We start from the raw sequence: 27813 nt of genomic DNA on the forward strand, positions 1-27813 counted from the left end.
GCCAATAGAATTATGAGAAATAGCGAAAATTATCAGTTGAGAAGAAAAAAAGAAATTTAAAAATTACAAGATGAGAAGATGATAGATGAGTTAAGAGAATATTGTTGTGACGATCGGATGTGCGGTAAGTTTCTGCAAGAAGCTTTGAGGATTTCCATAAGTAAATCCGAAAAAGTTTCCTCCGGACACGACAATATACAAAGAGCTAAAGTTGTTCTTTCACATTCAACCACCCGTTTGCTTCTATATAGGGGAGAGTGGGGTATCGTGGGCCATGGGGAAACGTGGGCCACTTTTAATATCTCAGATGTGTGTTGAGATAAAAATCTCAAACCAACTGTCATCGTCGTCGCTTTGCGTGAGCATATGTTCCTATATGTTGTTGACTGAAATACGCATCATATGCTTCCTTTATTTATCAAGCTAAAAAAAGTTAGAAAAATTTACTTACATAATTAAAAAAAACACCCGCTAATTTCATCGCTGGGGAACGTAAAGTGCATAACAAAAATCTGCTCATACGCTTATGGTCTTAGTTTTGTCATGATCTTTCACATGGAAAAGGAATTTTCGATGAAACATCAATAAGTCACACAAACGCAACCAATTTGCAAATCATAGCTTGTGGGGAATCGTGGGCCACACATCTTGGACCACCTATATTTTTATGTTTTTATACACATTCAGAACTTAAAATACATTTTACCTATCGGTAAAGTTTTCTTATGCCAAATGAAGAGTTATGAAAATATTTTGTTCATCCCATATAAGAAATTTAGCCAAAACGTTCGCGAGCCAGGTTTTGGAATCTACACAGCTCTCTTTTTTATTTCATCATCTGAAATTGCTTTAAAATAACGAAATGAATTAGAAAACCACAGTTTTGGGTCAACTCATAAATTTTGCATGTTATTTAGTCAATTTGGATTTGGTGGCCCACGATTCCCCACCATTTTTCAAAATCCAAAAAATATTGCTTTTTTTAAAACAGTCAGAATTTGGGGAAAATAACTTATTAAAAATTAAAAAAAAATACCTTATGATAACTTGAAAATGTAAAAAACCATACCATTTTTTGTTTTTATTTTATCTTTTATAACAAAGAAGTTATGGAATAACGAAAAAAAGTGGCCCATGATTCCCCACTCTCCCATACTTTTTGATATCATCAAGAGAGCTGTTTGTTTGCGAGCCTTGGAAAAAATAGATATTTTAAGATATAGAAATTACATTTTTAATGACAGCAAACAATTTCCAATAAAAACCCAACTTTGTCTGTTTGATATTCAATTATTGGACTTTAAAACGTAGAAAACAGTTTCAAAAATTCAAACTATAGACTAAGTTATTGATGATAAAGCTTAGTTCTTTTAGAAATGGGACAGTTACGAATGCCTGTATCTCAAAAACCATTCTTTTGAACCAAATACTTTCTATGAAGAAAATGAAGGTAATGTTATGATATTTCATGAAAAAATTTGAAAAAAAATATTTACCGTTTTTTGTTAAAGAAATTTCTACTTTATTCTTGGTATCTCCCATTGGCCGGCGCACACTTTTTTCAGTCATGGTATTGATCAGTTTCTCCAACTTATACTTCGTAAAATCTATATTTTAGGTGGCTTCACCCTCCTTCTTCAATTTCTGATAATTTTTGGTCCAATACTTCTCTGGAAACTGGAAACTGGAAGCATTTAAGTGGATACAGTTGTTTCGAAATGAACAAATTTGATTATTTTTGACCACATTTTTGAACGTTTTTTTTTCGGTACCGGTTTTACAGCTTAAGAGCTTTGGAACTATCAAAAAATGGTTGTTTGAGGTTGGATTTCTATGAGTCATCACTAGGCAACACTTTCAGCTTATCGGAGAAAATTGTTTTGGATATTTCAGCGGTCTACCCTTAGTTTTTCGTTTATTGAAAATTAAAAATGCTGGTATGAGACTTGACTTCCCTGATGATCCTTAACCGTTGTTGCCGATCATTTTCTTCACTACAATGCTTGATTTGAACTTTGTGGACATTATTGACAGTGTTTGCATACTTATCCACCACAAAAACTCAGTAATTCTTTGAATAATCAACGGTTTTGTCAGCTATCAATTTGATAATGACGAACTTTAAAGGAAACTGTGCAAAATTATTTTTTTCTTTTTCTCTTACATCGTACATATCTCAAAAACGCGTAAATTTTAAATTTTGAAAAAAATAGGTCGAATAGTACTTTTTACAGGCAACAAAATGCTGTCAAAATTTTTAATATCCAATAACTAGTTAACGAGCTATTAGCAAATGAAAGTGTCCCATTTCTAAAAGAACTAAGCTTTAATGTGAAAATATTCGTTGATGTTAAAAGTTCCCGGTGATTAAAGTTACCCCGTTTTACGGTATCAAAGTTTCAAAGAAGAAAAAACTTGAATTATCAAGCTTAGTCTAAAACATGATGAAAAACAAAATAATTGATTGATTAAAAGTAGTTAAAAATTTACAAAAAATTGTGAACAGGTTGAAAAAAGTTGGATTTTGATAACACAAAGTTTTCAGGCGTTTTGCCAAAATCGAACGGGATCTTTACTCGCAATTATTTTCATTTGCTTTTTTCTAAAACCAAAAAATGTTTTCAACTCAAAGTTCGATTAAACTCATTGTTAAATTGTCTACGAATAGTACTACACTATTAAATAATCATTTGACAGTTAATAGATTACGAGTTGGGTTGCCATTTTTTTTTCAGTGGATTGGATCTAAATTTGTTAAATTCTTGTATAAATAAGACCTAAGAATAGACCACGGATACAGCTGCTCTAAGCATGCATATTTATCAAAAATTGAACACGCGGAAAGAAAACAGGAGTTTTATTTCCGATACAGAAAATTACAGATTTTTTTTACTAAGCTGATACAGATTTTTTTTTAAATAGGTGGCAACCCTGGTCTGACAAAGAGTCCGAGTAATCAAGCGGTGTATTAATACAGCATACATTGGTGCACCCAAAGTCCAGCCTCTATGCCAATTGTGAGGATGTAAATAAATACATCATTTTGCTTGGGAGCTCGAGTTCTTAGGCAAATAGTGCTTTTTCAAACATATCATCTTTGGTATAGTACACTTTTCAGCGCATTTTCGGCACAGAGATTCGCTAAATTGGCATTGGATTTTCACAACCTCATCTATGGGTGTGGTTGATTTCTAGTACCAAACGGAATTACGCAGAGATATATTGGTTTTTGTCAGGAGTGTCAAATTGACACTCCAAGGACTGTAACGGATATAACTTTCTGGGACGGATGAGAGTAAAGTATTGCTAGAAATCGCCTTAATTTATACCGATTACCGTTGTCCTTAATTTTCGTTAAGAATCCTTAAATAAAATAATAAAAATCTTAGAATCTTTTGATTGATTACTATAAACTACATTAAAGCTAATATGTGTGTACATATAACGCATCGTATAAAAAATTCTAAACATCAATTCAAAATTTTTACAGTGTCATTATTTGTCTTAGCTTCAGGGTCTAGCGAGGATCGATTTTTCTTCATCCCAAGGACGAAACTCTCTGCCATTCCTCACTCACTAAAATGATCATCACGTCAAGACTTATTTGTTCCTCCTGATTTCTGACAGCATTCGAAAAGAAAAACATTGCAGACAAGAGACGGCAAATATCTTGATTTCAGCTGCCGGATTTGCTGCTACCTTACCGGCAACATCCCGTGTGCCTGTGCCCCCGGTGAGAAATATTGAATGTTGGCTAAATTTGACATGTTACAGTTCACATCATACTTATTCTCGGGCTGTCTCAACAATGTCTTGCGCATGATGAGCAAAAGACCTCTCTTGCGTTTGTTGTTGTTTTTTTCTTCTTTTGGTCTGAGCGCAACAAAAGCATTGCGTGTGCGCATGAGTTTTTCTTCATCCGCCCGGACGGATTGTGGGGCACTGCCGCGGTTGATGATGTTCCGACAGCATGCAAGCCAAGGGGTCGTGGGTATCTCGTATATCTGGGCTGATACAGAAGTCCGATTTGCATACATTAGCCCGTGCTTTCTCATATGGGCCCGTATTAGGGTGACAAAATTCTGTTTTGAAAATCTCCAATTCAGAATCTAGTTTTCGCGAGTAATGTGCATAACATTTTTTTGAGAGTTCAAATTTTGTTAAAAACTGGTCAAAAAAAGTTTTAAAATTCTATTCTACAAAATAAATTGTATTTATTAGTTTTCCTAGCCACCCTTCCACATATCAGCTGGCAAAATTTCCCATCGGGTCAACTTTTCTACCGCAAACCATTTGCCCTGGGAGTCGGTTGAAAAATGTGGTCCATTGTTTTTCAATTTTGCATGATGAGCCATTTTTCTGAAATATTTAATTCAATGTAATTTACCTACAGCACAGTAATGGGAGAAAAATGACCGAAATTATAGCTAATTGATGATCATATCTAAAGCAATCACTATAGTCGAAACATGAATGATTCGCTTGGAATGAGGGTATTCATTTCTTAATTCACAAGTTTTATGGAGTTAAAAAAAACTTAAATTTCAACATTCATCATTGGGTTTGATTTATAAACAGTTTTCCGCTAACAATTGGTATTGGTTGGTTTGGATTTTATTATAAATACAATGTCGCGTAAGACTTTTAAATTGAAATTTCAAATTTCGGAAATTTCGGAAACGTTTTGGCACCGAAACTGACCGACGTGACTATTCGGCGATTACGAGGTGTTTTGGTGCCGCACACGTTGATAATTGAAAATAATTGATTATTTAAATAGCTAATTATGATGTTGTTTCCAGCGGAGCCTTGTAAATAATTATCCAACTAAAAAAGTTTCGAATTCAGAGCTTTTTCCAGGTCAGATCCTGGATGGTGAAAGGATACTACAGTTTTACCGGTATGTAAGATAACGTAAAGCGTTTGACGCAAAAATTGCAACTTGCTTTGCTGAATTGGTATAAAATTTGGAAAAAAAGAGTAACTTAATAAGATAATCAACGAAAACATTGAAAGTAGTCTTCTCAATCAAATTGTAAAAGTTGCTTAGATGTAGCAAATAACTTGCATCCGACTGTCAGCGACACCTTCTCCCGGTCTCACTTTATGGATTCGTTACGGTTGCTATTATCATCCACGGATGGCGGCGGCACTGTTTCGTTGCAATGGGGAAAAAAGGAAACTTCAATTAAATTGTCAAATAATTGTCTCCAATTAGCACTTGCGAGAAGCCTTCATTTCTCGAAAAGCCGGCAAAGGAGCGGCGGAAAAATTACCTACCTACCAGTTTTGCCTTGCGTGAACCGATTCGAACTTGGTTTTTAAATTCGGATGATTGAAAAAGTGGAATCCTGAATTACGGGGATCCAATTTCGAAAATTCCAATTTTGACAGAAAGCAAGTAAATGAATGACGTTAATTGATTTTGTATCAAAATGGTTCGATCATAGTTTAAAGCAAACATTTCAATATGTCTATCAAAGTGTGAATCAGTTTTTTAACACTTAGAGGCCCGAGGTCTAAAGAAGACAGTCCTTCAAACTCAAACAGCTGTAACTGAAGTTCCCTGAGCCGGTATAATTATTGTTGGTTTTAGTTTTAATTCAGAGAAAATGTTGAAATCCACCCGAATCAGTGATTTATGCGACGACTCCTGTTTTCACTTGTTTTGGAGTTAATAAAAGTCTTTATGGAACTTGTGGTAGATATAGGTGAAACAACAATAATATCAAGAAAAATGTTTAAAATTATTCACTTTCTCATTCCGCGAACAATTGAAGAGTGATACGGTCAAAATTTGGTCAAAAATTTGGAAAAACGCATGTAAATCGGTGAAATCGTTTATTTAAAAAATAAAATTAAATTTCTTTGTCAAGTTAAATTAGTATAAAATTCAGGAAAAATATTCAGTTAGCCTTCCGCTTTTCCAAACCCGAATTGCCGGGGCCTTCCGCTTAACCCCTGCCATCAGATTTTGTACAGCCACCTTTTCCACCTTCTTCGCCGCAGAAAGCCAGTTTGCCTTGAACTGCTGCTCGTCCTTAGCAGTTTTTTTGGTCTTTTTTAGGTTCCGTTTGACAATAGCCCAATATTTCTCAATTGGGCGCAGCTCTGGCGTGTTGGGAAGGTTCTTGTCCTTGGGAACCACCTGCACGTTGTTGGTGGCGTACCACTCCATGGCCTTTTTACCGTAATGGCAAGATGCCAAATCCGGCCAAAACAGTACGGAACAACCGTGTTTGTTCAGGAAAGGCAGCAGACGTTTATTCAAACACTGTTTCACGTAAATTTCTTGGTTGACAGTCCCGGAAGCTATGAAAATGCTGCTTTTCAAGCCACAGATACAGATGGCTTGCCAAACCAGATATTTCTTCGCAAATTTTGACAGTTTCATGTGCTTGAAAATATCTGCTACCTTTCCCCTTCCTTTTGCCGTATAAAACTCCTGTTCCGGAAGCTGCTTGTAGTCGGCTTTGACGTAGGTTTCGTCGTCCATTACCACGCAGTCAAACTTCGTCAGCATCGTCGTGTACAGCCTCTGGGATCGACGGAATTGCCGTTAAAAGCGCAGATATTTAAGGCTGCTGCTGCTGATTGTTTTGAATTGGCCTTCCGGTGGAAATAAGACGGAATTGCCGTTAGAAGCGCAGATATTTAAGGCTGCCGCTGCTGATTGTTTTGATTTGGCCTTCCGGTGGAAATAAGAAGGAATTGCCGTTAAAAGCGCAGATATTTAAGGCTGCTGCTGCTGATTGTTTTGATTTGGCCTTCCGGTGGAAATAAGATGGAATTGCCGTTAGAAGCGCAGATATTTGAGGCTGCTGCTGCTGATTGTTTTGATTTAGCCTTCCGGTGGAAATAAGACGGAATTGCCGTTAAAAGCGCAGATATTTAAGGCTGCTGCTGCTGATTGTTTTGATTTGGCCTTCCGGTGGAAATAAGACGGAATTGCCGTTAAAAGCGCAGATATTTAAGGCTGCTGCTGCTGATTGTTTTGATTTGGCCTTCCGGTGGAAATAAGATGGAATTGCCGTTAGAAGCGCAGATATTTGAGGCTGCTGCTGCTGATTGGTTTGATTTGGCCTTCCGGTGGAAATAAGATGGAATTGCCGTTAGAAGCGCAGATATTTGAGGCTGCTGCTGCTAATTGTTTTGATTTGGCATTCCGGTGGAAATAAGACGGAATTGCCGTTAGGAGCGCAGATATTTAAGGCTGCTGCTGCTGATTGTTTGTTTTGAATAAGCCTTCGGGTTGGGCAGGCTGTTTCTTAGAATACTATCGAACTATTCCGGCTCTGGTAAACAGAGACAGAGTAACAAGAGAAGCACAGTTTGAGAAAGCTGTTGCTAAGAATGTTTTTTTTTTGCGGATTGTTCCGGCTCTGGTAAATAAAAGCAGAGCGACAGAGAAAGCACAAATTGGGAAGGCTTTTGTGCAGAATATTTTTGGATGAAATGAAGAATATGCCAAAAAAAAAATAGATTTGAAAAGCTTTGGCAGAGAATGGAATGTAGAATTGAGATGAGGGATATTTGGGATATAAAATTTTGTATTTTAGAAAAAACAAAAGTCGGTAAATTAAATATTCTATAGAGAATAGAGTTGAGAAGGAATGTAGAAATGTGATGAAGGATAAGCAGAAATTAAATAAAATTTGTAGGAATAAGAATAAAGATGTGGAAGATGGAATAAAAATTGAGGATATTTGGTAAATAAAATTTTGCTCTAAAGAAAAAAAAAACAAATGTTGACGTGTGAAATGTTTTAATTGAGAATAGAGGTGAGAAGGAATGTAGGGATGAGATGAAGAATATACAGAAAATAAATCAAATTTAATTAGGAATAAAATAAAATAAATTTCTATGACAACATTTGCTATTTTGGCAGCACTTGACAAACAAACAAAACAAAGTCAGTCATTGATCTATTCTTGCGAGCGACAAACGTGTTTCAGTGAATCTCTGAATTTAGATTCGTAAAATCACGACATCAGCGGCTTCCGGTTTTCGATTTCCCCCCGATCCAGACTTCCTGGCTGTCGACAAATGTTCCCCAAACACTTTAATTACATATATAACGGTTGATTTGGCAACTTTTAGCGATTTTGCCAGCTTTGCGTGCGAGTAGCTCGGATTTTCGCGATACGCGAGCAAAATTTTGATACGCTGCTCTTCTTTCTTGGACGGCATTTTGACAACTGAAGAGTGAATTCCAAAATCAAAATAGGAGCAACATTGAGAGAAAGCCTCGCTGTGCACAGCTGTGTCCGGTCCGGTCTTTCATTTGAAATCTTCAACTGGGTCTTAACATAACTGGGAGTTACGATTATAATTTTTCATTAATTTCGACTTGAAAATTGTTGCTATAAAAAAACAACGTCATTTTAGAAGTAAAATTTTTAACATTTTCTTAAAAATGAGATATGAAAACTTAGCAAAATTTTTGACTGGTTCAATCCGAATAGCAGACCAAAAAATTATGTTTTGACACAGACAAAATTATATTTTCCGACAACGATTTTGACAAACGCTGAAAAATATGATAAGTCCAATTTGGTCAACGCCTACTTCAGTCCGTTGGCTTCAAAATCATAAAAAAATATTGGGCTTGTGATGTGGGATTGTGAGCTTAGTTGACAAGTCAGATGATTCCCGAGTTCGTGAGTTCGAGCCCAAGAGTAAACATCGATCACAGTTGCACCGGATAAGTTTTTCAATAACTGTCCGCCAACAACATCGTTGATATAAGTCGTGAATGACATAAAGGTGTTAAAACGACTTTAATCGATACAAAAAAAATAAATAAAAATGATCTACAATAACTAAACTATCTCCGAAAATCGCACAGATTCGCAGCTTAAACCTATTAAATCAATCTCTTTCAACAAAACTTTAGATGTAAGTGTGAGAGTGGTAGAATTTGATTGCTTTTCAAAGGCTTAATTGAAAAAAATGATTTTCTTCCATTTTTTCAATTGAAAATTGATTTATGTTTATTACGATGTTGACTTCACCAGTCTCTCTAAACCAGGCATGTAAAACTCGTTTAAATTCTCTATGACGTAGAGAGCCGCAGCCAAAATCAGTTAGAAAACATAACATATTAGTTTCGCGGAGATTAGATACAATAAAATGGAATATACTTATAAGTAAACTTGGAATGAAATTTTGCATTAAATTTTTATGTAAGCTTTTAATGTTTAACATTCTTATATTATAGTGCATTATTTCTATTGTCCTGATATCAGGTTGAAGTTTATGTGTCACTGACACTTTCATTATTGATGATAAATTTTTATCAGATAATCCCAAAAGATAAGGAGTTTTTGTAGTTTTCATTTTGGAAAAAAACTGCTCACATAGATAGCTACTTGCAAACATAGCATGAATTCTGGCAACAAATTTCCGTAACTCAACGTAGCGTTCAGGCAAATAGCTGTAAAATTTTGGTACAGCCACTTCAATATAATTCGCTTTTAATTAAGAATCGCACTACAGCTCTTTCAACTCTAGTTGAAAATTATTAGCAGCATTTTTAGGAGCGAAACAACGAAAATTCTTGCTCGTATGAATTAAAGTCACGAAAACGGCTTTTGAATGCATCTAGTTAGTAACGATTCTAGGTAAAGTACGTATTTACCAAATGATGCAGCCTCATTTGATCTTTTCAGTTTTTGACACGTAGAGAAGTGCACAAGGTTTTCTTTGGAAATTTGGTTTATCCATAACCGTAACTTCGCTTGAAAGTTTTTTACATCATCTCAAGCAGTTATGATATTTTTTTCTTTTCCTAGAAGCTTTAAGTTCGAATCTTGCAGGTGGCCAGTGAGATCAACGTCAAATGCCAAATCCTGAACCCAGTCGTCTGCTTGAAAATGTTCAACAAGTTCACCTTTCATTTCCAAAAATAATATTATTTTCCTCGTAGCAAAAAAAAATCTTTTTAATATTTCGTGGCTGGAAAGCCAGCGTACTTCTCTGTAGTAGGCAATTTTGTGAAAATTTAAGACGAGGCTACGCGGGCCGCATTGACCAAGGCCGCGGGCCGCATGCGGCCCGCAAACCTCCAATTTTAAATGCCTGCTCTAAACTGTAGGGAAGAATGGGGGAAAACGAGACTATCAGGTGAACTAGTTTACGTGTATATACCTGGTCAGCTGGCAACTGTTTGAACATTCTCATTATATAGTCAGTTATAAGAGGAAACCCATCTTACCTGTCGGCCACTTATGGGATTCGAACTCAAAAGTTTTCTTGCCGATACCAGGAATCGAACCCAGAACTCCTGGCATTCCAAAACCAGATTCGCGCCAGCCTATCCGCTAGACCATCTCGGCGCTTTTAATTCAGAGTGTCCTGAATTAAGGATAGAAAACTTGCAAATTCCAAAGATAAAAGGTCCGTTGACTATTTTTCGCCATAGGTACTAGTTCTTATTCATGGAAACTTATGGTACTGTTGTCCACGTTTCTTCCTCCCTTTGCTCCAGTTGTCTCTGCGTCCAATACTGCACAGTGGGCCCGGCCAAGTTAAGATGAGTAGTAAATGTACTTTTACTACTCACCGGGATGCTGACAAGATCTGGCTGTGTATGTATCATAAGCATAAGCATAGGTACTAGTTCTTATTTCACAGTTCGTAAGTATCAAAGAGAACCGTAAAAGTTTGTCTACTACTCAAGAGTCATTCTATACTTTATGGCGCAATTTTCTAGTTTTTAGATACAGTATTTTGAATACTTTTTAACAGATAATGACTGGATAAACATTAGTTATGATGTAGTATACTCTACCGATTGACATATTGGAATAAATATTTTTATTATCATTTTTTCATATGGGAAACATTTGACAGAGATGAATAAAAGCAGATCTTCAAACCACATCAAATTTGAAATCATCCACACCAACCCACCCTCCCCCTTCGATGTTGGACGGAGGAACGGCGGCACCAGCTATCAAGACCAGACGGTAAGGTGCCCACAAAAAGGTTGTTGACCCCGCCCACAATCACGCATCCTCATTCCCTATTGAAATAGATTTTTCAAATCTTCATCTATTGGGGAGAATGAGGATACTTGATCCCTGGGGATACTTGATACCTTAGCTATATCTCCAAACTGGAATGTCGTACAAAGATCAATTGTTCTAGAAAAAGGTGCCAAATGGAACAAAACAGCAATGGTTGAAGCTCAAAAAATTTTAACAAAATAAGCTTTTGGGTTATTGAACTTTGTTTGAATAATTTCACAAAATGTGACTTGAAGATCTTTTTTCATCATTTTAAAATTTTCCTAACATGGAAATATTATAACAAAAATATTTATTCCAATACATCAATCTTTCGAGTGTAAAATGAATTTCAAAATACAATATTTTCAAAGCGATGGAAAACTCCCAACTTTTTTCAGAAAAAGTTTTCTAATATGTTGATTTGGGTACAATTGATCCCTAATATATGGGTACAAATGATCCCGGTATATTCTTCTTCTCAATGGATCGTGGTCATTGCTGATTACGAGATTACTTATATTTATCCAATAGCTAATATTCATCCATCAATTATCTGAAGAAAAGGGCTAAAATAATTTATTTTCTCTTGTTTATAAAAATTGCGCCCGTAAGTATGCATCGTCATAAGGGTTGAGAATAAGCTATAGAATTTTTATTCTGACAATTATAGATTGTGAAATGAGAACAAACATGACCAAAATAGTCAATCAACATTCTATCTTGGGGTTTTGTTTGATTTTTTTTCCATGGATTAGGGCTTCCTGAATAAAGGATCAAGTCTCCCCTAACTTCAAAAATATCGCAATTTTTTTACTCCCACGAAAATTCTTCTAGTTCACCTACGGGTTCAAATATCGTTCTAATTTTAAGAGCTAAGAAACTTGAAGTTACACGCTGTCAGAAAATGTAAAAGAGTGCGAGTTGCTAAATTTTTCCAAAAAGATATGGTGAAAATAAGAAAAAGGGATCAAGTATCCCCACTCTCCCTCCTATAATGAGCACAAAATTCAATTGGAACATCCCGTAAAATTTTTGTGTAACACAGAGAAAAATACGATCGCCAATTTCTGTTATCTGATATTTCTGTTCAGATTTCAGATCAGATATTTCTGTTGTTAAAAATCTGATTCTTAGAAGCTCTTACCTTAGCTTCTGATTCCATTTGCAACGCATAGCAGATACATGAGAAACTTGCAAAAATACACTCATTTTTTAGCAGAAAGTTGTATTAACATCAAAGCATAGCCCGGGCTTGTGATACAGCTCAGTTGGCAAGTCTGTTGCTTCCTGAGCCGATGTCCGTGAATTCGAGCCCAAGAATAAACATCGAACACAGTTGTACCGGATAAGTTTTTCAATAACGATCCCCCAACTGCAACGTTGATAGAGTCGCGAATGCCATAAAAATGGCAAAACGACTATAATCGAAACAATAAAAAAAAATCGAAGCATAGTGGTAAATTATGAAATAAAACAATTTTTCGACTTGTATGTCCACAGGTCAACGTACGCTATCGTCGCTAACACGGACATCACTTTCTTTGTTGCTAACAGGGCCCCTCCTAAATGAAGGAAAAATATCACTAATAGGAGAATAGGGGATTGAATCGCTCTGGTCTCTATCCCACTATCATCGGACTCAGAAGTGTTTTAAATTTCTAACAGATTTGTGTAAATTTTTCCTCTTTCCCAGAACTTTCGTAGTCCTATGAGACATGGTGTGGTCAAAACCATTCATATTTTGCTCAAGCATATCATGTACGGTGAATCCAGGACGACATGGTCTCAATCGACTGGCTTTAAAGCGTAAAACTACGCGTGTTGGATGACTCCGCTGACGTCAACGAACATGTCCCCACTTCCTCATCTGATACATGCCGATCTTTTTCGTAATAAGTTTCTTTTTCAGCAACGCATTCACGGAAGTTGAAACCAGCAAAATGGGAGCAACTACGGTCTCGTAAATAAGCTTCCCAACCTGCCAAGGTGGTCGAAACTGTATCAAAAAGTTAAGAACACTTTTACACATCCGTACAGCACTTTTACCTCTCGTACGGGTGGTCATAGGACACTAGCTGGGGCGTTAAATAAACTCCCAAGTATCTCGTGGGCTTTACAGGTGGATACGTCTTTCCTAGGATCTCAATCTCTTCCACAACATTCCCCCTTGGTTCTCGGACAAGAACGCTGCATTTTGCCTCATTGAGTGTTAATCCAACATAGAATAAAAACTCCTTTATTTTGTTCAAAAGCAACTCAACCTCTCTACGGCCTTCTGCCACGATTATTATATCGTCGGCAAACGCGAGAACCATGGGAAGTGTTAGCAAGCCTTCTTGATTGAGTCTAAAATATGGCACTTCGTCTTTAACCGACTCCAAAACGGCTTCCATTATCAAGTCAAACAAATAGGGTGAAAGATGACACCCCTGTTTAATACCCCGATGACGAATAGTGAATCTTGACAACTGGCCTTGCCACAGCACTTGCTGTCGTTCGGCCCGCAGGCATTCAAGGACTCGATTGACAGTATGATTGTTCACAACGTTTCCTAAAATCATTAGAAATTAGTCAAATAAAAAAAATACATATAAAAACAAAATATAAACCACTTACTTCTCAGAATTGCGGTAAGGAATATAACGAGGCTTGACCTTTTCGATATCCAGGGACATTAAATAAAATGCTTTTCTTTCATTCCAGTACTCTTGCAGTACGCGCTGTGGAGGTGGTCGAAGGTGGAAGGCCCTGGCAGATAGACAGCCTGCAGATGTCTAATAGGTCCCACTATGTCATGAAGCCTATGTAGGGGAAAACTGTACAAGAGGCACCAGTTAAGCATAACCGATATTCACAACGATACCATTAATCTAAGAACCAAATACACTTTTTTATAGCTTTATAAGGAAAACGCCTTCAGGTAGGCAGCGAAATTAAATTTCTTGACTGATATCGTGGCGAACATGGCGGCAGACAATTTTTTCGAGTCGTATATTGGTGCACCTTTTTAACTCGAACAAGGACGAAATTTGTTATAATTATGCATCGACATCGTAATTGAGGGTCAGAAAATAAAAAAATGGCATTTTGTTTTGATATTTGGGGTTTCTCAAAAGTTATCAGCATTTTAAATTTGAGCGTAAAACACGTGGTCTTTTGGGCATTCTGTCCCAATTTTGATTTGATTGATTTAAGATTAAATTTGTGGGAAGTTCAGAACGGGGGTAGGCCCTAATAGCGGCACGTTATCCAAACATACTGAAAAATTGTTCCTACGAGTGGAGAATTGATAAGCTGTATTTTCATCAGATAGTGCAGGCTTTTTTACCATAAAACCTTACATGTTACCCACGAAAAATAACAAGTTTCATGTAGATTCCATCAATTCTTCTGATTCAAAAAACTAAAGGCGTTTTAATTAACTTTTCATGTAATAAATTTTGAAAACCCTTGTTTGCTACATAAGAAATGAAGAAAAACATCATTCGAAGCCATAGGTTAGTGTATTTTTCATAAAGAATGACATGGGCCATCTTACCTCGCTGGTACGTCTTTTAAAGTTTTCCCCTGAAAGCCATGTAGCATACACTGTACGCACAGCTGCTCAAACAAATTTTACGGTATTCGTTGACTGCCTTCGTGGATCTTACTTTGGAAATTGCAACAATTGCTTCCTCTCATCAGGCAAACAGTTCAAACCGAAAAAAACTCTTATTTTGGTGTCCCTTGTGAAAGTAAAACACACCGGAAGGCGCTGACTAACCTGGAGCTAAAATTTAATGTTTTTATTTTTTTTTTTTTTTGAATATTTGTCATTTTCAAGGACCATATCGGATCAATAGAATAATACCCAGTACAAAACTTTTGTTTTGGAAATTGATTTATTGATGATTAATTTGAAAAATTGAGCTTAAAGTGTATGTTTTTTGTTTCTTTCAAGGTGGTTAGAACTAACTAACAAATTGTTCTTAAATGTAGTAGTAGTAGTAGTATTAGGTAGTAGTCGATCATATACAGTGTGTGTTTGTGTTTTTGTGCTTTTTACTTGTTTTTGTGTTAAGTGAATAGGATTTTGATCTTCAAGTTTTTTTGTTCCAAGTTGGATAGCGCTTAAATGTTATGATTTGTTTCGATTGATTTTTTTTCTTTCTTTCGACCGTCCCTTCTCTGACTGTGTGAATTATATTAGCTCTCTGTGGGGTTAACCGAAATAATAAATTATAAACTAAAATAAATTCAAACTTGCGTTAGGCGCGAGAAAACGCTTAAAATTTTCCTATCGAATAAGCTAGTAACTAGTTGGGTTTTGGGGTGCAAACAGTTTTTTTGGTTTCAACTAAATTCATACCATTTTGAAAAGTTTAACTTTCGTACCGACTAATTTAAAATGAACAAAAATCAATGCCTCCATCAATGTACAAATATTTATATATAAAAAACAATATCGATATCACCGAAAATATTTGATCTACGATTAAACGTGTGGATTTGTGTTTGTTTTTTTCTCTTCGATTGAATTATTTACAGCTTTTATATAATCACTTAAGCAGCTAGTTAGGCTTGATTAGGTTCAAAGTGTTTTTTGCTTAGAAATCTTATAGCGTTGATTAATACTAATAGGTGAGCGTGTGGTCAAACATGTTGTTGTATTTGGGTGAAGATGGCTTCTCTCGCAACTAATTTACTAATAGTGAGCATGGGGGTCTCTCTGTTTCTTTGATTGATATAAGTAGTTTACACTGGTATGCGGAGGTCCAATCAAGGTTATTTACAAGTTTGGTTTTCGATTTGAATATTTGGACCGCCAAATGGTCAAGTTAAGTTTTGGTCCAATCAACAGCTTTATGTACAAGTTGGTGTGTTGTGGGGGTGGGTGCTCTAAGATGCTAGTGATCATCCAGCCTAGGTGGAAACCTCGATCGTGTCGTTGTTGTTTATCGGTTCCTTGTCGGAATCGATGTTGATCATATCGCTTTCGACGTCGCTAGAACCGTCCTCGAGTTCCGGCTCGACGCTGGTCACATCGATGGGCGTATACAGATGGTGATGACCGCCGTGATAGTGTCGATCGGCGACGGCCGTTCCCGAGTAGGTGACCTTGCCCATGAACGAACGAATCTCGTCGAAGTACGTGTCCTCGCGTTCGGCTTCGTTTGAGGAGGGCGAATCGCCCAGTCCGAGGCCAAGTCCGGCGGCATCGGCATCGTGCTTCTTGAGATGCCGATCGAGATTCGTCTGCTGGCCGAAGCAGCGCTCGCACAGGTGACACTTGAACGGACGCTCTTTGTTGTGAATGTTACGCACATGACGCTGCAAATTACTAGATATACTAAATGACCGTTCACAGTACCGACATTTGTAGGGCTGCTCACCGGTATGTGTGCGCAGATGACGGGTGAGGTTGGCCGAGCGAGGGAAAACTTTGCCGCAGAACTTGCACGAGTAGCGATCTTTCACCTTGCCGCCACCCGTCAAACCACCGGCGGCCATGATGGCCTCGTGAAAGGGTTTCGGCGGGAAGGAGGTGGCATTACGCTTGAGCAAATCAAAATTCGGCCCAAGGGTGCCTAAAAAATTGAACGGTGGCCGCTGAAAGCTCGGCAATCCGGGACGATACATGGCTTCCAGGAGCATTGGGTAGATCGGACGTGGATAGGAGATCGGTTGGGTTGTGGTGGTTGCTCCGACGCCGCTGCCTCCACCTTGGGATGAAGGTGATGGTGTGGGACGCGGAGAAAGCGAAGGCGACGGGCTGGGAACAGTCATCGGTGGCGAGTGAACCGTTTTCGGGGTACTCGGTGGAGCCGGTTCCGATGTTGGAGTGGCTGTCGGAGTTGGCGTTGATACCTCGATCGGTGTCGGACTACGAGTTTCTGCACTCTTTTTGGTAACACTGAGATCGAGAGGTTGTTCCGAGGACTCCACTTTGGAAATCTGTAAATCAAAAAATAATATTAATAAAATGTTAACTAGGTTTTTTTTTTTATTTTTGAACTCACCTTCCGAGGAACTTCCTCCGGTTCGCTGACTTTATCATCTTCTTCCTCCTCCTCATCGTCTTCATCATCGTTCAGCACATCGATGGAGATCTTTCGCTCCGGCGACTGCCTCTCTTCCTTGATATCCATCGAGCCGGAACTGAGCTCCCACTGGATGGGCGATCGGCGTCGTTTCAAGTTATCACCCATCGAGAAGTCCTTCACCCCCGAGGGTAGCTCATCTTCGGAGCTATGGGATTCGGAAGGAGCACCTCGAGAAGCGAAACTACTATCCACAGAACCATTCTGGCGGCTGCTCCGGTTAAGTTCCTCCTCCAATTTGATGTGATTGTTATTGTTAGTGGTGCTGTTGCCAGCGTGAAGAACCGTGGTCGGAATGGTGGCCGCCGATGGTAGCGGCGTTGAAGTCATCGAAGGAATGGAATTGAAATTGACTGGAATCGGGCGAGCTGGCGAAGGTCTAAGCGGGTTCGTCGCTTCCTCACCCGTTGGAGGAGAAATCTTCATCGCCTGTTGACCGTACTGTTCCATCAGGTTAAGATGCCGGGGAGGCGATGGGGTCTTCCGATCCAGATCAACGGGACCGGGGTTTGGTTTGGGGAAGAAGGACAGCGGGAACTGAGTTGCTTGGTTTGGATTCGGTGGAAATAGGGCTGGCATCGCCGGATAGGAACGGAATCCGGGTGGAAAGAAGGGATTGCCGTGGAACATTAGGAAAGGATTTGGCGGGGTCGCCATGTTGTGCGGTAGATTTGGAACGCCAGGAACTGATTGCTGTTGTTGGGCTGCTGCTGCGGCTGCGGCTGCGGCTGCGGCTGCCGATGGATGCAATGGGCCTCCTCCGACGGAAGTCGAATCACAGAACCGCTTATGCTTGGACAGGGACGTTAGTGTGCTGAAACTTTGGCCGCACTTGTTGCACTTGATCTGCATCCGGCAGTCGGCATGCATGCGCTTGTGCCGGCACAGGTTCGAGAACTGGGTGTACGCCTTGAAGCAAACCTCGCACTGGAATGGCTTGACCGAGGAGTGAATGTGCATATGCTGCTTCAACCCCGATGAAGTTGCAAAGGTTTTGCCGCACTCGGGACAGGCGTGGCTACGGGCGCCCACGTGACGGCTCCTGATGTGCCGCTGAAGGTTCGACGGATCGGTGAATACCTGGAAAACAGAAGGGTTGAACAAATTTAGTGAAGGCTTTTTATAAAACTTTCGATTATTAGATTTATTTAGAAAAAGAAAGAATGTCAATAAATATTCTGACATCCGATATAATTGTTCGTTCATTTGTATTAAAATGGTATACCTAAAAGCGATATACAAGAAACGCCTGAACTTATGCAACAGAACTACCTCAAAAATGGGTAGGTGTTTTATCGTAATGAAAAACAGGTAGGTAAGATTTTCCCAAAGGAATCGCTCTAGTGAAGAATTAAATAAAAAATAGATTCTACTAAAAAAAAAAATTCGATGAAGAATCCAGCTTTTGAAAAAAACGTTTTTAACCTCATATAAGACTTGAATTTAAAGTTACTTCAAACGGCACGGCATTAATGATAGTTCGCAACGAGGCGCGGGGTTTTTTAAAATATGTGACTCGATTTCGCGCGAGTTTTCCCTGTTTTCAGTAACAACACGTGAATACACGCGCTCGGCTTTAATCAAGATTGACAGTTCGTGACGTACGCTGCAACAACCATGTCGAATCCCTTCAAATACCTGGTAGGGGTACTCACTTAAGCCACCCCGTCTCTGTCTGGTTGCGTCAGGTCAGTTATGCGCTCTCCAGAATATGTGTGTGCTGCTATCGGAAAACGGACACGATCGATTACAAGATCGAACCCAGTGCTCGCGCGCATAACGAAGGTGGAAAGCACGTGCGTGAAACCGTTTTTGGTTGTTAAGATTATTGGTGCAAGTGCCCACCAAAAGATGGCGGGCTCGGTTGGAGCTCGCATGACTTGTTAGTTCGCCGCCCTCTATTAATTGAATTTGGGTCAAAGTTGACGTCCCGTTTGTCGTCGAGGTGTCCCGTTCCCCTTCTTTTCACCCCGCATTTTGTTATGCACCAAACTGATTAGAAAGAAACTGTCTATTTAGCGAGCAAAAAAGCACGTCCGCCGTCGCTGGATGTAACGAAATCTTTCGATTTGACAATCCAATCAGAATCACCAGTAGTGGGTAAGCGAGCGGCATATGTTGTGTTGTTGTTTCTTTCGATGGCTGAGGGGAGATTGACTGAGCTGTCACTTTCGGTTTCTTGAACAGATCCGACAGGCAGCTGGTACCTAAGTTGTAGCTGGCAGCTTTCTGGAGCAACCGCGAAGATTGATATGTCTTAATCAAGCCTTAGCCGCGCGGTTACGCAATCGCAAGCCGGATAATTAGAACTCAGCTTGGTAAACGTCTCGTGGATCAGCAATGTTGGTAACGAATGCGGAAGCTGCCTCGAATTAAACACTTTCAAATACAATTCAATTGACCACGATTGTGCTTGGGAGACCTCCTGCCGGGCGGGCGGATCCTGGTTCTCGCTTCTAGTACGACATCTGTGCAGCCTCCGTTTCGATTTCGCATACATTAATTTCCCTTCCCCCCAGGATCGAAAGCAGGTCGCGCTCAGTCCGGGGGAAGATATATCGCACTCCACGACTTCCCAAGAAGGAGACCTCGCGCTTGCGCTATCATTTCAATAGAATCGACTCAATTGACCACACCAAACCAAAACCCGAACAAACCCGGGGCCTTAAACTGGGTGACTTGGGCGTCCCAAAGAAATCGATAATGAAAGCATGCGCCCCTCGAATCGTGGCGGGCGTCCACGGGAGCGTTTATCACAACGTATGCGCCCCCCGGCATCGGTGTGGTACTCTAGGCTGACTAATCGTTCAACTACACTTTTGATTCTACAAAAAGTTTCCCGGACCTCGGTTAGCCTCGGCCGGATCGAAATCATAATTTTATTCAACATCATGATTCACCCCGTGGTAGTCATCGACGACGAGATGCTCCCGGGAAGCTGGTAGGTGGCCAAAAGTGGCTAAGCCATCTTTCAGAAATATACATTCCTCGGCGACGAACTGATCTATAATCTAGCCAACCTAAGCAAACGAAGAAAGATCGGTTGGACGCCGTCATCCAGCTACCGGTTTCGGGTCGAGTTTTTATTGTTTTTAGGCAATAATAAATTGCCGGGTTTTCGCTCTCCGATATGCCCGGCACTCAATCTTCGGGTCGTCATTTTTTGGAGCGCGCTCTCTGGAGCAATCATTAATTATATTTAATGAGCATCGAACCTCACCTTTTTCGGCGTTCGGGATCGACCCCAGACGGCTTAGAAAAACAAACAGTCAAACAGTATTAAGCAATAGTGCTTTAATTCGGAAAAAAAAGTTCTGATCCGAGATGCAATTATATAATCGCATTACGAGGCTTGCATTCCGATTGCAGCGATTGATCTGTTGCTCGGCAATGATGTCAAAACTGGATCAGTTCGATCACGTGCGCGACCCCGACCGGGGTCCTCTTCTGTAGAAATTCCTTCTAAATAAGAAGAGAAGCCTCGCGGAGGGCGCGCTTATCTGCGGATCACAATCGGGCACGGGTTTTGCATTTGTTGTGGGGCTTGAGCTTGTGCAATGGAACTCGTTCAATTAAATTGCAGTTTCATCGGAAAGTATGTAACATCAATCGACTTTCAGATCGAGTCACTTTTGTCATTCTTTCTGAACTAGCAAAAATATCTTAAATAATAAAAATATATAAGATTTCTGGTAAAGGCGAATCTACTGTCATTGCATAAGTTCAGGCGATATCCATTCGACATTCAACATTAAACACATGGTGCTTGAAAAGCGCCTTAAAGTATGCAAGCATAAATATATGAGCAGCATGTTTGCTGAGTTTTCAAGATTGTGATTTCGAACCTTTAAAAAAACCCGAAAAACGTTTAAAAGTAAGTAATAAAGATTTGGGTTTTTTTTTTTTGGGAAAACCCTAATTTTCAAGGTGATGAAAAATTCTAGAGAAACATGAGGGTCAAAGAAATATAAGAACATGAGCCGTGAATATCATGAATTTTTCGAAAAAGATGCAACGGCTCATCGACAGTACTTGAACTCGCAATCTCCGATTAAAGTTTTGTCGGTAAGCCGTTGTATTTTTTTTTAAATTCATGATATTTACAGCCTATGTTCTTTGACCCTTATATTTATCTAGCATTTTTCTTCACTTAGAAAATTAGGATTTTTGCAAAAAAAAACCCAAATCTTTATTAATCTTTATTTGATAATTCTCAGGTACGGAATGTACCAAGACAGAAACATAACATTTGATTCAAAAATCATAATGCTTCCTCTCCAAATATAAGAGGGAAAAAGAGAATTTCAATATTTCGAAATATTCGAAGTTAATATACAATATCACGATAATGAAACACAACTTCACACAGATTTTATATTAAAATGATAGCTAGGATAACGCGGTAGCTCGAATAACCGGAGGTTGCATAAGCGGAGTTTTACTGTATTTTGGATCTTAAGAATCGAAAAAATTTTCAAGATTCTCCTGGTTTTCAAAACACGTTTTTGAAATATTGGAAAACTTTGATAAATAGTTTTTTTTTCAATTCAGGATATTTTCAGTATTATTGAGGATTCAGAGATTTTCATTTTTTTTTTAAATTGAAGCTTTTTAGAGCTGAAGATTTTTGAAATTTTGACGATTATAAACACACTCTTTATCTCGTTGATCGAAAAATTAAACTTTATGGCTATTTCGAATAAAACATGTCTTGTATGAACGCAATTTTAATGATCAAGACCAAACATGATTATCCTAGTTGTTTTTTTTTCATAAATGTTTGCAGTGCTGTTGACGCCAAAACCAGGAAAATATTTTCAACCAGCTATAATAATGAAAAATAATCAAATTCAAGTAGGTTTTTTCTAATATCTATATTATTCTTGCATTCTAAAATAAATTTGAAATCCTTATCTTTTTGGGAAAATTTAGCAATTCGCAGTCTTTTGCATTTTCTGACAGCGTGTAATTTCAAGTTGGTATGCTTTAAAAGTTATAACGATACATGAACTACTGTACTGTACTGTACTAGAAGCATTTTCTTGAGACTTAAAAAATGGTGATATTTTTTAAGTTGCAGGAGACTCGATCCTTCACTAAAGGAGATTTCAGGGTGCCCTGGCCCTAGGCAAAAATCTAGCGGACATACTAGCGAATAGCGTTTTCATGCCGGCCTCTTATGATTTGGTATTCAATTTTCTGTCATGTAAAATCAAACTCATTAGGTGTTCTAAATTAAATCAAACTGAACACAAACAGCAAATTTGTTCGTTACCGGCATAGTTTGCGCATTTGGAGTGATGAATTTTCAGTGTTTGCTAAAAAAGGGACCATTAGTAGTACCATTATTGCGAAAACAGATAATCATTTTTTTTTGTTTTGAATTTTAAACTTAACTGAAAACAAACAACGAACTCAGCATATTGCGTGGATTACTTTGTGTTAATTTATCTGTCATAACCAAACTAAGCATCATTAAAAGTTTCATCGAATCGATAAGAAATTTACAGTTAAAATCAGTCTAAAGATTTTGGTTTCGTTGAAAGTTTTTTGAAACCTCTTTTAGCCTACCTTTTCAAAGAAGTTTGAGGGCACAACCATGCCAAATTTGGGTTTTATTGGACACCAAGAAGCGGCATCATTAGCTCTCAAAACTCGTTTCAAAACGTTGGCAAAACGAGGCATCATTAATGTTTCAGTGAAACCTACGCTTGGCATAATTGAGGTATCCTTATATAAAAAGTGAGACCCAATGTGTGCTATTGTACCGCTTTTATCCGGGCATAATGATAGCAAATGTTACTTTCAAAACGTGATAGCAAAATAAAGTATATTGTTGTTATGAAAGTCTGCTTGGACAAGGGTTCAAAATTAAGAAATTTTCATATTATTTCAAAGTAGTCGAAGATTCCTTTGAATTCAGCTACAATATTTGAAAGACCCAAATACTAGTATTTCACTAGCTACTTGCTAGCATCCTCAGTGGGTTATCGACTGAAGAAAGGTATCATTTCCCTCCCTTAAATTGTCCAAGCTAGGTAGCTCTGAATTATTTGTAGGTAAAAAGAACCTTCGAATGCTCGGCAAATGTGCCGTTGTCAGTTTCTTGGGCCTACCTACCCTTTTCTGGGTGTTGTCAGGTAGATTATTATTGTTACCCGCCCTATTTTGGGCGTTGTCAGGTAAATTATATTTCTTCTTACCTAAGAACTTGAACAGCCAACTATGACCTGGTCCGTTGTCTCCGTTCAACAGATTAGCTGAATTTTGATTGAAAATTTCAATACTTTCCGCTACATCTAATTTCAGCGAATTACTGTTCAACGATCGAAGTAAAGAAATATTTTCTTGATCGATCAAATGGCCTGTTTCACAGATGTGTAATGCTACTGAAGATCTAGGATTCTGTGAAGGGAGAACTTTTTTCTTCGAATCTGATTTGGCAATTGCCAAATGTTCTTCGAATCTCTCTATTAAATTCCTTTTTGTTTGTCCAATGTATACCTTATCACAGTCAGAACAACTGATCTTGTACACACCGGATCTGTGCAAAAGTTCCACCGGATCTTTTGTTGATCCTAAAATGGATTTCAATTGATTATTGGAACTACTAAAAACCAATTCAATATCAAATTTTGTTAACTTGGATCGTAATTCAAGAGCATTGAAGCTATTAAATTCCATCGATCTCCGTTGAAACTCGTTTTGAATTGGAGTTAAAGTAGTGAAGGATTTTCTCTGAAGAATTTTTAGTTTTTTGTTGATGATGGCTTGAATAGAACTGGATTGGTATCCATTCTTATTAGCCGTTTGGAAGATATATTGAAGTTCCTTTTCTTCCCCTTCTTTTGAGAGAGGAATCGAATTCATTCTGTGGATCATATGATGGAAAGCGGCCATCTTATGTCCAAATGAATGATTAGAGGTGTTCGGGATAACCCTCATAGTATTGGTTGGTTTCCTGTAAATCTCAAAATTGAAAAAGTTATCTTCTCTCTTTACGAGAACGTCCAGGAAAGGGATTTTCTTATCCTCTTCCACTTCACAAGTGAACTTGATATTCTTATGTAAACCATTTATGGCTGTCGGGAGTTCCTCAAGAAAATCTTTGTTTACTACACAGAAAATATCGTCGACGTATCTCCACCATTTTTCGGGTAGTAAATCCTGTTTTTCAAGAGTTTCCTCCAAGTGAGCCATAAACAGTTCACAAAGAAACGGAGACAACGGGTTTCCCATTGGAGCCCCTTTTGTCTGTCTATAGAACAGATCCCTAAACTTGAAATATGTCTGTCCCATACACAAGTCAACAAGTTTCTTGTAGTTTCGCACTTTGAGTCTCCAAGCGCTGCCACTATGTTGTTGAAGCAACCAATCTTCTAACAGATTAGAAGCTTCTTTAACTGGGACGCTTGGAAATAGTGCTGAAACATCAAAAGAAACCATGATATCATCCTCCTCTATGTTGCCTGAGGCTTGAAGTCTCTTGACAAATTCCAGAGTGTTGGTTACCGATCTAGTTCTAAAAGGTTTTGGCATCCTTTTGAACTCTTCTAGTAACCATTTTGCCACTTTTTCTGTGGGTGCGTTTACACCTGAAATTATCTCCCTCATTTCATTCCCCGGTTTGTGAATCTTAGGTAAACCTTTGATTCTGGGGACGATAGGGGCTGATACTTCAATGCGATCGGCGCAAACCCCTCTTTTAGTGTTTTTTCCACTTCCTTCACCATTTCTGGCAAAGGATCCTCTCTGCGAATTCGATAGGGGCCCTCATCGATCTTACTTTGAATTAACTGATTGTAATCAGTTTTATTCAAAATAACTACTGAGTTACCCTTATCCGCTTTCACAAAAAACACCGGTTTCTTTTTGAGCTCTTTAACCACATCAAGCTCATCCTTATTCGAGTGTCCTTTGATACCTTTCCTCAAGACTTCTGCTACTTCAGCCCTCGCACAGTCCTTTTGGGTTGAGGACAACTTGCTAGACCTAATAGCTGTCTCGACGTCCAGGACTACCTGGTCCATTCGCGGTTTCCTATGTACCGCATAGTTCAGCCCTTTGTTCAGTAGGCTCATTTGTTTATCCGTGAATTGTTCCGAAGAGCGATTCACAACAAACCCGTCCAAATCGACAACACTTGGTATTTCCCTCGATTTGACCGGTTGCCTCACCTTCAAGAGCTTCAACTTTTTGTCAAGCGTCAACTTTTTTCTTCTCGCCTCACACTCCCTTCACAGAATCCTAGATCTTCAGTAGCATTACACATCTGTGAAACAGGCCATTTGATCGATCAAGAAAATATTTCTTTACTTCGATCGTTGAACAGTAATTCGCTGAAATTAGATGTAGCGGAAAGTATTGAAATTTTCAATCAAAATTCAGCTAATCTGTTGAACGGAGACAACGGACCAGGTCATAGTTGGCTGTTCAAGTTCTTAGGTAAGAAGAAATATAATTTACCTGACAACGCCCAAAATAGGGCGGGTAACAATAATAATCTACCTGACAACACCCAGAAAAGGGTAGGTAGGCCCAAGAAACTGACAACGGCACATTTGCCGAGCATTCGAAGGTTCTTTTTACCTACAAATAATTCAGAGCTACCTAGCTTGGACAATTTAAGGGAGGGAAATGATACACTTTCTTCAGTCGATAACCCACTGAGGATGCTAGCAAGTAGCTAGTGAAATACTAGTATTTGGGTCTTTCAAATACTGTAGCTGAATTCAAAGGAATCTTCGACTACTTTGAAATAATAGTTTCATTCAGCTAAGAGGTTCTTCAAACCTTTGATTATTAGTAAGAAATTTTCAAAATCTCCTAAATTTAATAATATTTATTAATGACCCGTTAATCATTTTAGTCATTCAGGTCAGTCTTACATTTTTAAGATTTGAGAGAAATTGGAGGATTCCGTAAATTTAGAGATCACCGAAATATCCCAAGGCTTTCAAAGTATTCAAGATTTTCTAATTGTGGAAACTTGAGGAAAGTTTTGAAAAACTAAAAATCTTTATTATCTCGTTATCCACCAGGGCTGGAAACCAGAAAGAAAATGAAAACAAAATCACTCAAATGTCAAATCACGATTAACGAATTTTGCTCCTTGAAAATGATCATCATATAAACTTTTTAGAACTTTAGAAAAATTTTCATTGAAAATTTCATTTCATTTCAACAAACTGAGCATGCCTCATACATGAAACAAAAGTTTTGTTGATTTTTTTTTTGGTTCCGGCATGAATTTTTATCTAAAACAATTACAACTCTTTTCGAAAACTGCTCAGTTTCTTGTAGAAATGTAACAAAAAAAAAATGCTGCAGAAATGCTGTTGCAAGTTTCTAATTGCCTCACCTAGGTTATTGATGTTTCTAAGTTCTTCAAATTGTTGAGGTTTGTTTACATTTTAGTTATTTTTGAGACATTTTAGATTAAAGAAAAAAGACGGTATTTTTATGATTTGAAGATTTTTCAAATTACGGAGATTATCGAATGTTTCGAGCTTTGTAGTAGTATTTGAAATTTATTTTTTTTAATAAATTTATAAGAATTGAGGACCTTAGAGGCAAAGAAGTGTAAGCGCAAAACTGATCTATTTCAAGTTAATAGTTCCAAACGGTTTTTCATATTATAAACTTTATTTAGTGAATTCTTCAGATTTGTAAAATTTTATTCAAATACTTTGACATTTGAACAAAAAATACAAATTTTCAACGAATGTCGGGAAAATTGCTAAACACATCAACTTAAAAGCGTGTTTTCTTAAAGTCTGCTTTTATTCACATTTACCCTTTGTATTTGGAATTTTTTTCTTTAAGTAAAAATGTAATTTCAAAATCTTAAAATATCTATTTTTTCCAAGGCTCGCAAAAAACAACTCTCCTGATGATACCAAAAAGCATTCAGAAGCAAACGAGTTGTTGAATGTGAAAGAACAACTTTTTTTCTTTGTATATGAACAGTTATAATGCAATTTTTATAGTCATATAATGATAATATTTAAATAATTTTATAATATTTAAAAAACTAGGACATTTTCCGAGAGTAAGCCGGACAAATGGATAACTTTGAAGAAAAAATGAAAATGGAAATGATGGAAGGGCCTAGAGGAATGTGTGAAGGCAAAACTTCATTTGTATTTGGCAATTTAGCAATTGTTATAATTTTTGCAGCAACATTGTTGTTTTTTCGATTATAAATGTTTTAAAAAGAAATCGTTAAGAAGCAAGCTAAAATTGATAAACTAGCATTTATAAATATTATGAAGGTGTTTTGTATCCTGTATGATCAAGAAAACTCGTTAAAACCGTCAAAATAGAGACTGATCAACGTTACCCCAAAGCATCAAAATTTGAACAGAGACGAATTCGATTTGTAAATCAAATTTGAAATAGTCTAATAAATTCTGCAATCATGTTTTACGTTCAGAGGAGTTTAGTACTGGTTTTAAAAACATGAAACATGCCACATTCCCCTTAACAGAAAAAAATAATCGAAAAATATTGGAAAAAGTGATCAATCTTACCCCGGATTACGGTATTAAAAAATCATCAAAATCTGGAAAATCATGAAATTAATTTGAATTTGAATTTGAAAATTTTTAATGGATGATTTGCAATGTTCGATATTTTTTAACTATAGGATTTTTTTTAAACTGTCGAAGTTATGATGATTTTCGAAATTTTGAAGAAACTGAAATTTACCTAATTAATGG

General features: G+C 37.9%; 1 protein-coding gene across 3 annotated transcripts in view; it reads right to left on the bottom strand.

Annotated features, from left to right (window-relative positions):
• Positions 1-14903: 14903 nt before the first annotated feature.
• LOC129745562 (transcription factor hamlet) overlaps positions 14904-27813 on the bottom strand; it is a 339108-nt gene continuing 326198 nt past the window's right edge. For 2 of the 3 annotated variants that reach the window (XM_055738699.1, XM_055738701.1), the window contains exons 8-9: positions 17012-18172; positions 14904-16946 (exon numbers count right to left, since the gene is read on the bottom strand). In XM_055738699.1, coding sequence (XP_055594674.1) covers positions 15915-16946; positions 17012-18172 — 2193 coding nt within the window. In that variant the 3' untranslated portion in view covers positions 14904-15914. The remainder of the gene's footprint in view (positions 16947-17011; positions 18173-27813) is intronic. The other variant, XM_055738702.1, reaches the window with a different exon arrangement.

The sequence above is a fragment of the Uranotaenia lowii genome, chromosome 2, assembly GCF_029784155.1.
Source record: "Uranotaenia lowii strain MFRU-FL chromosome 2, ASM2978415v1, whole genome shotgun sequence".
In the NCBI taxonomy this organism is placed as follows: domain Eukaryota; kingdom Metazoa; phylum Arthropoda; class Insecta; order Diptera; family Culicidae; genus Uranotaenia; species Uranotaenia lowii.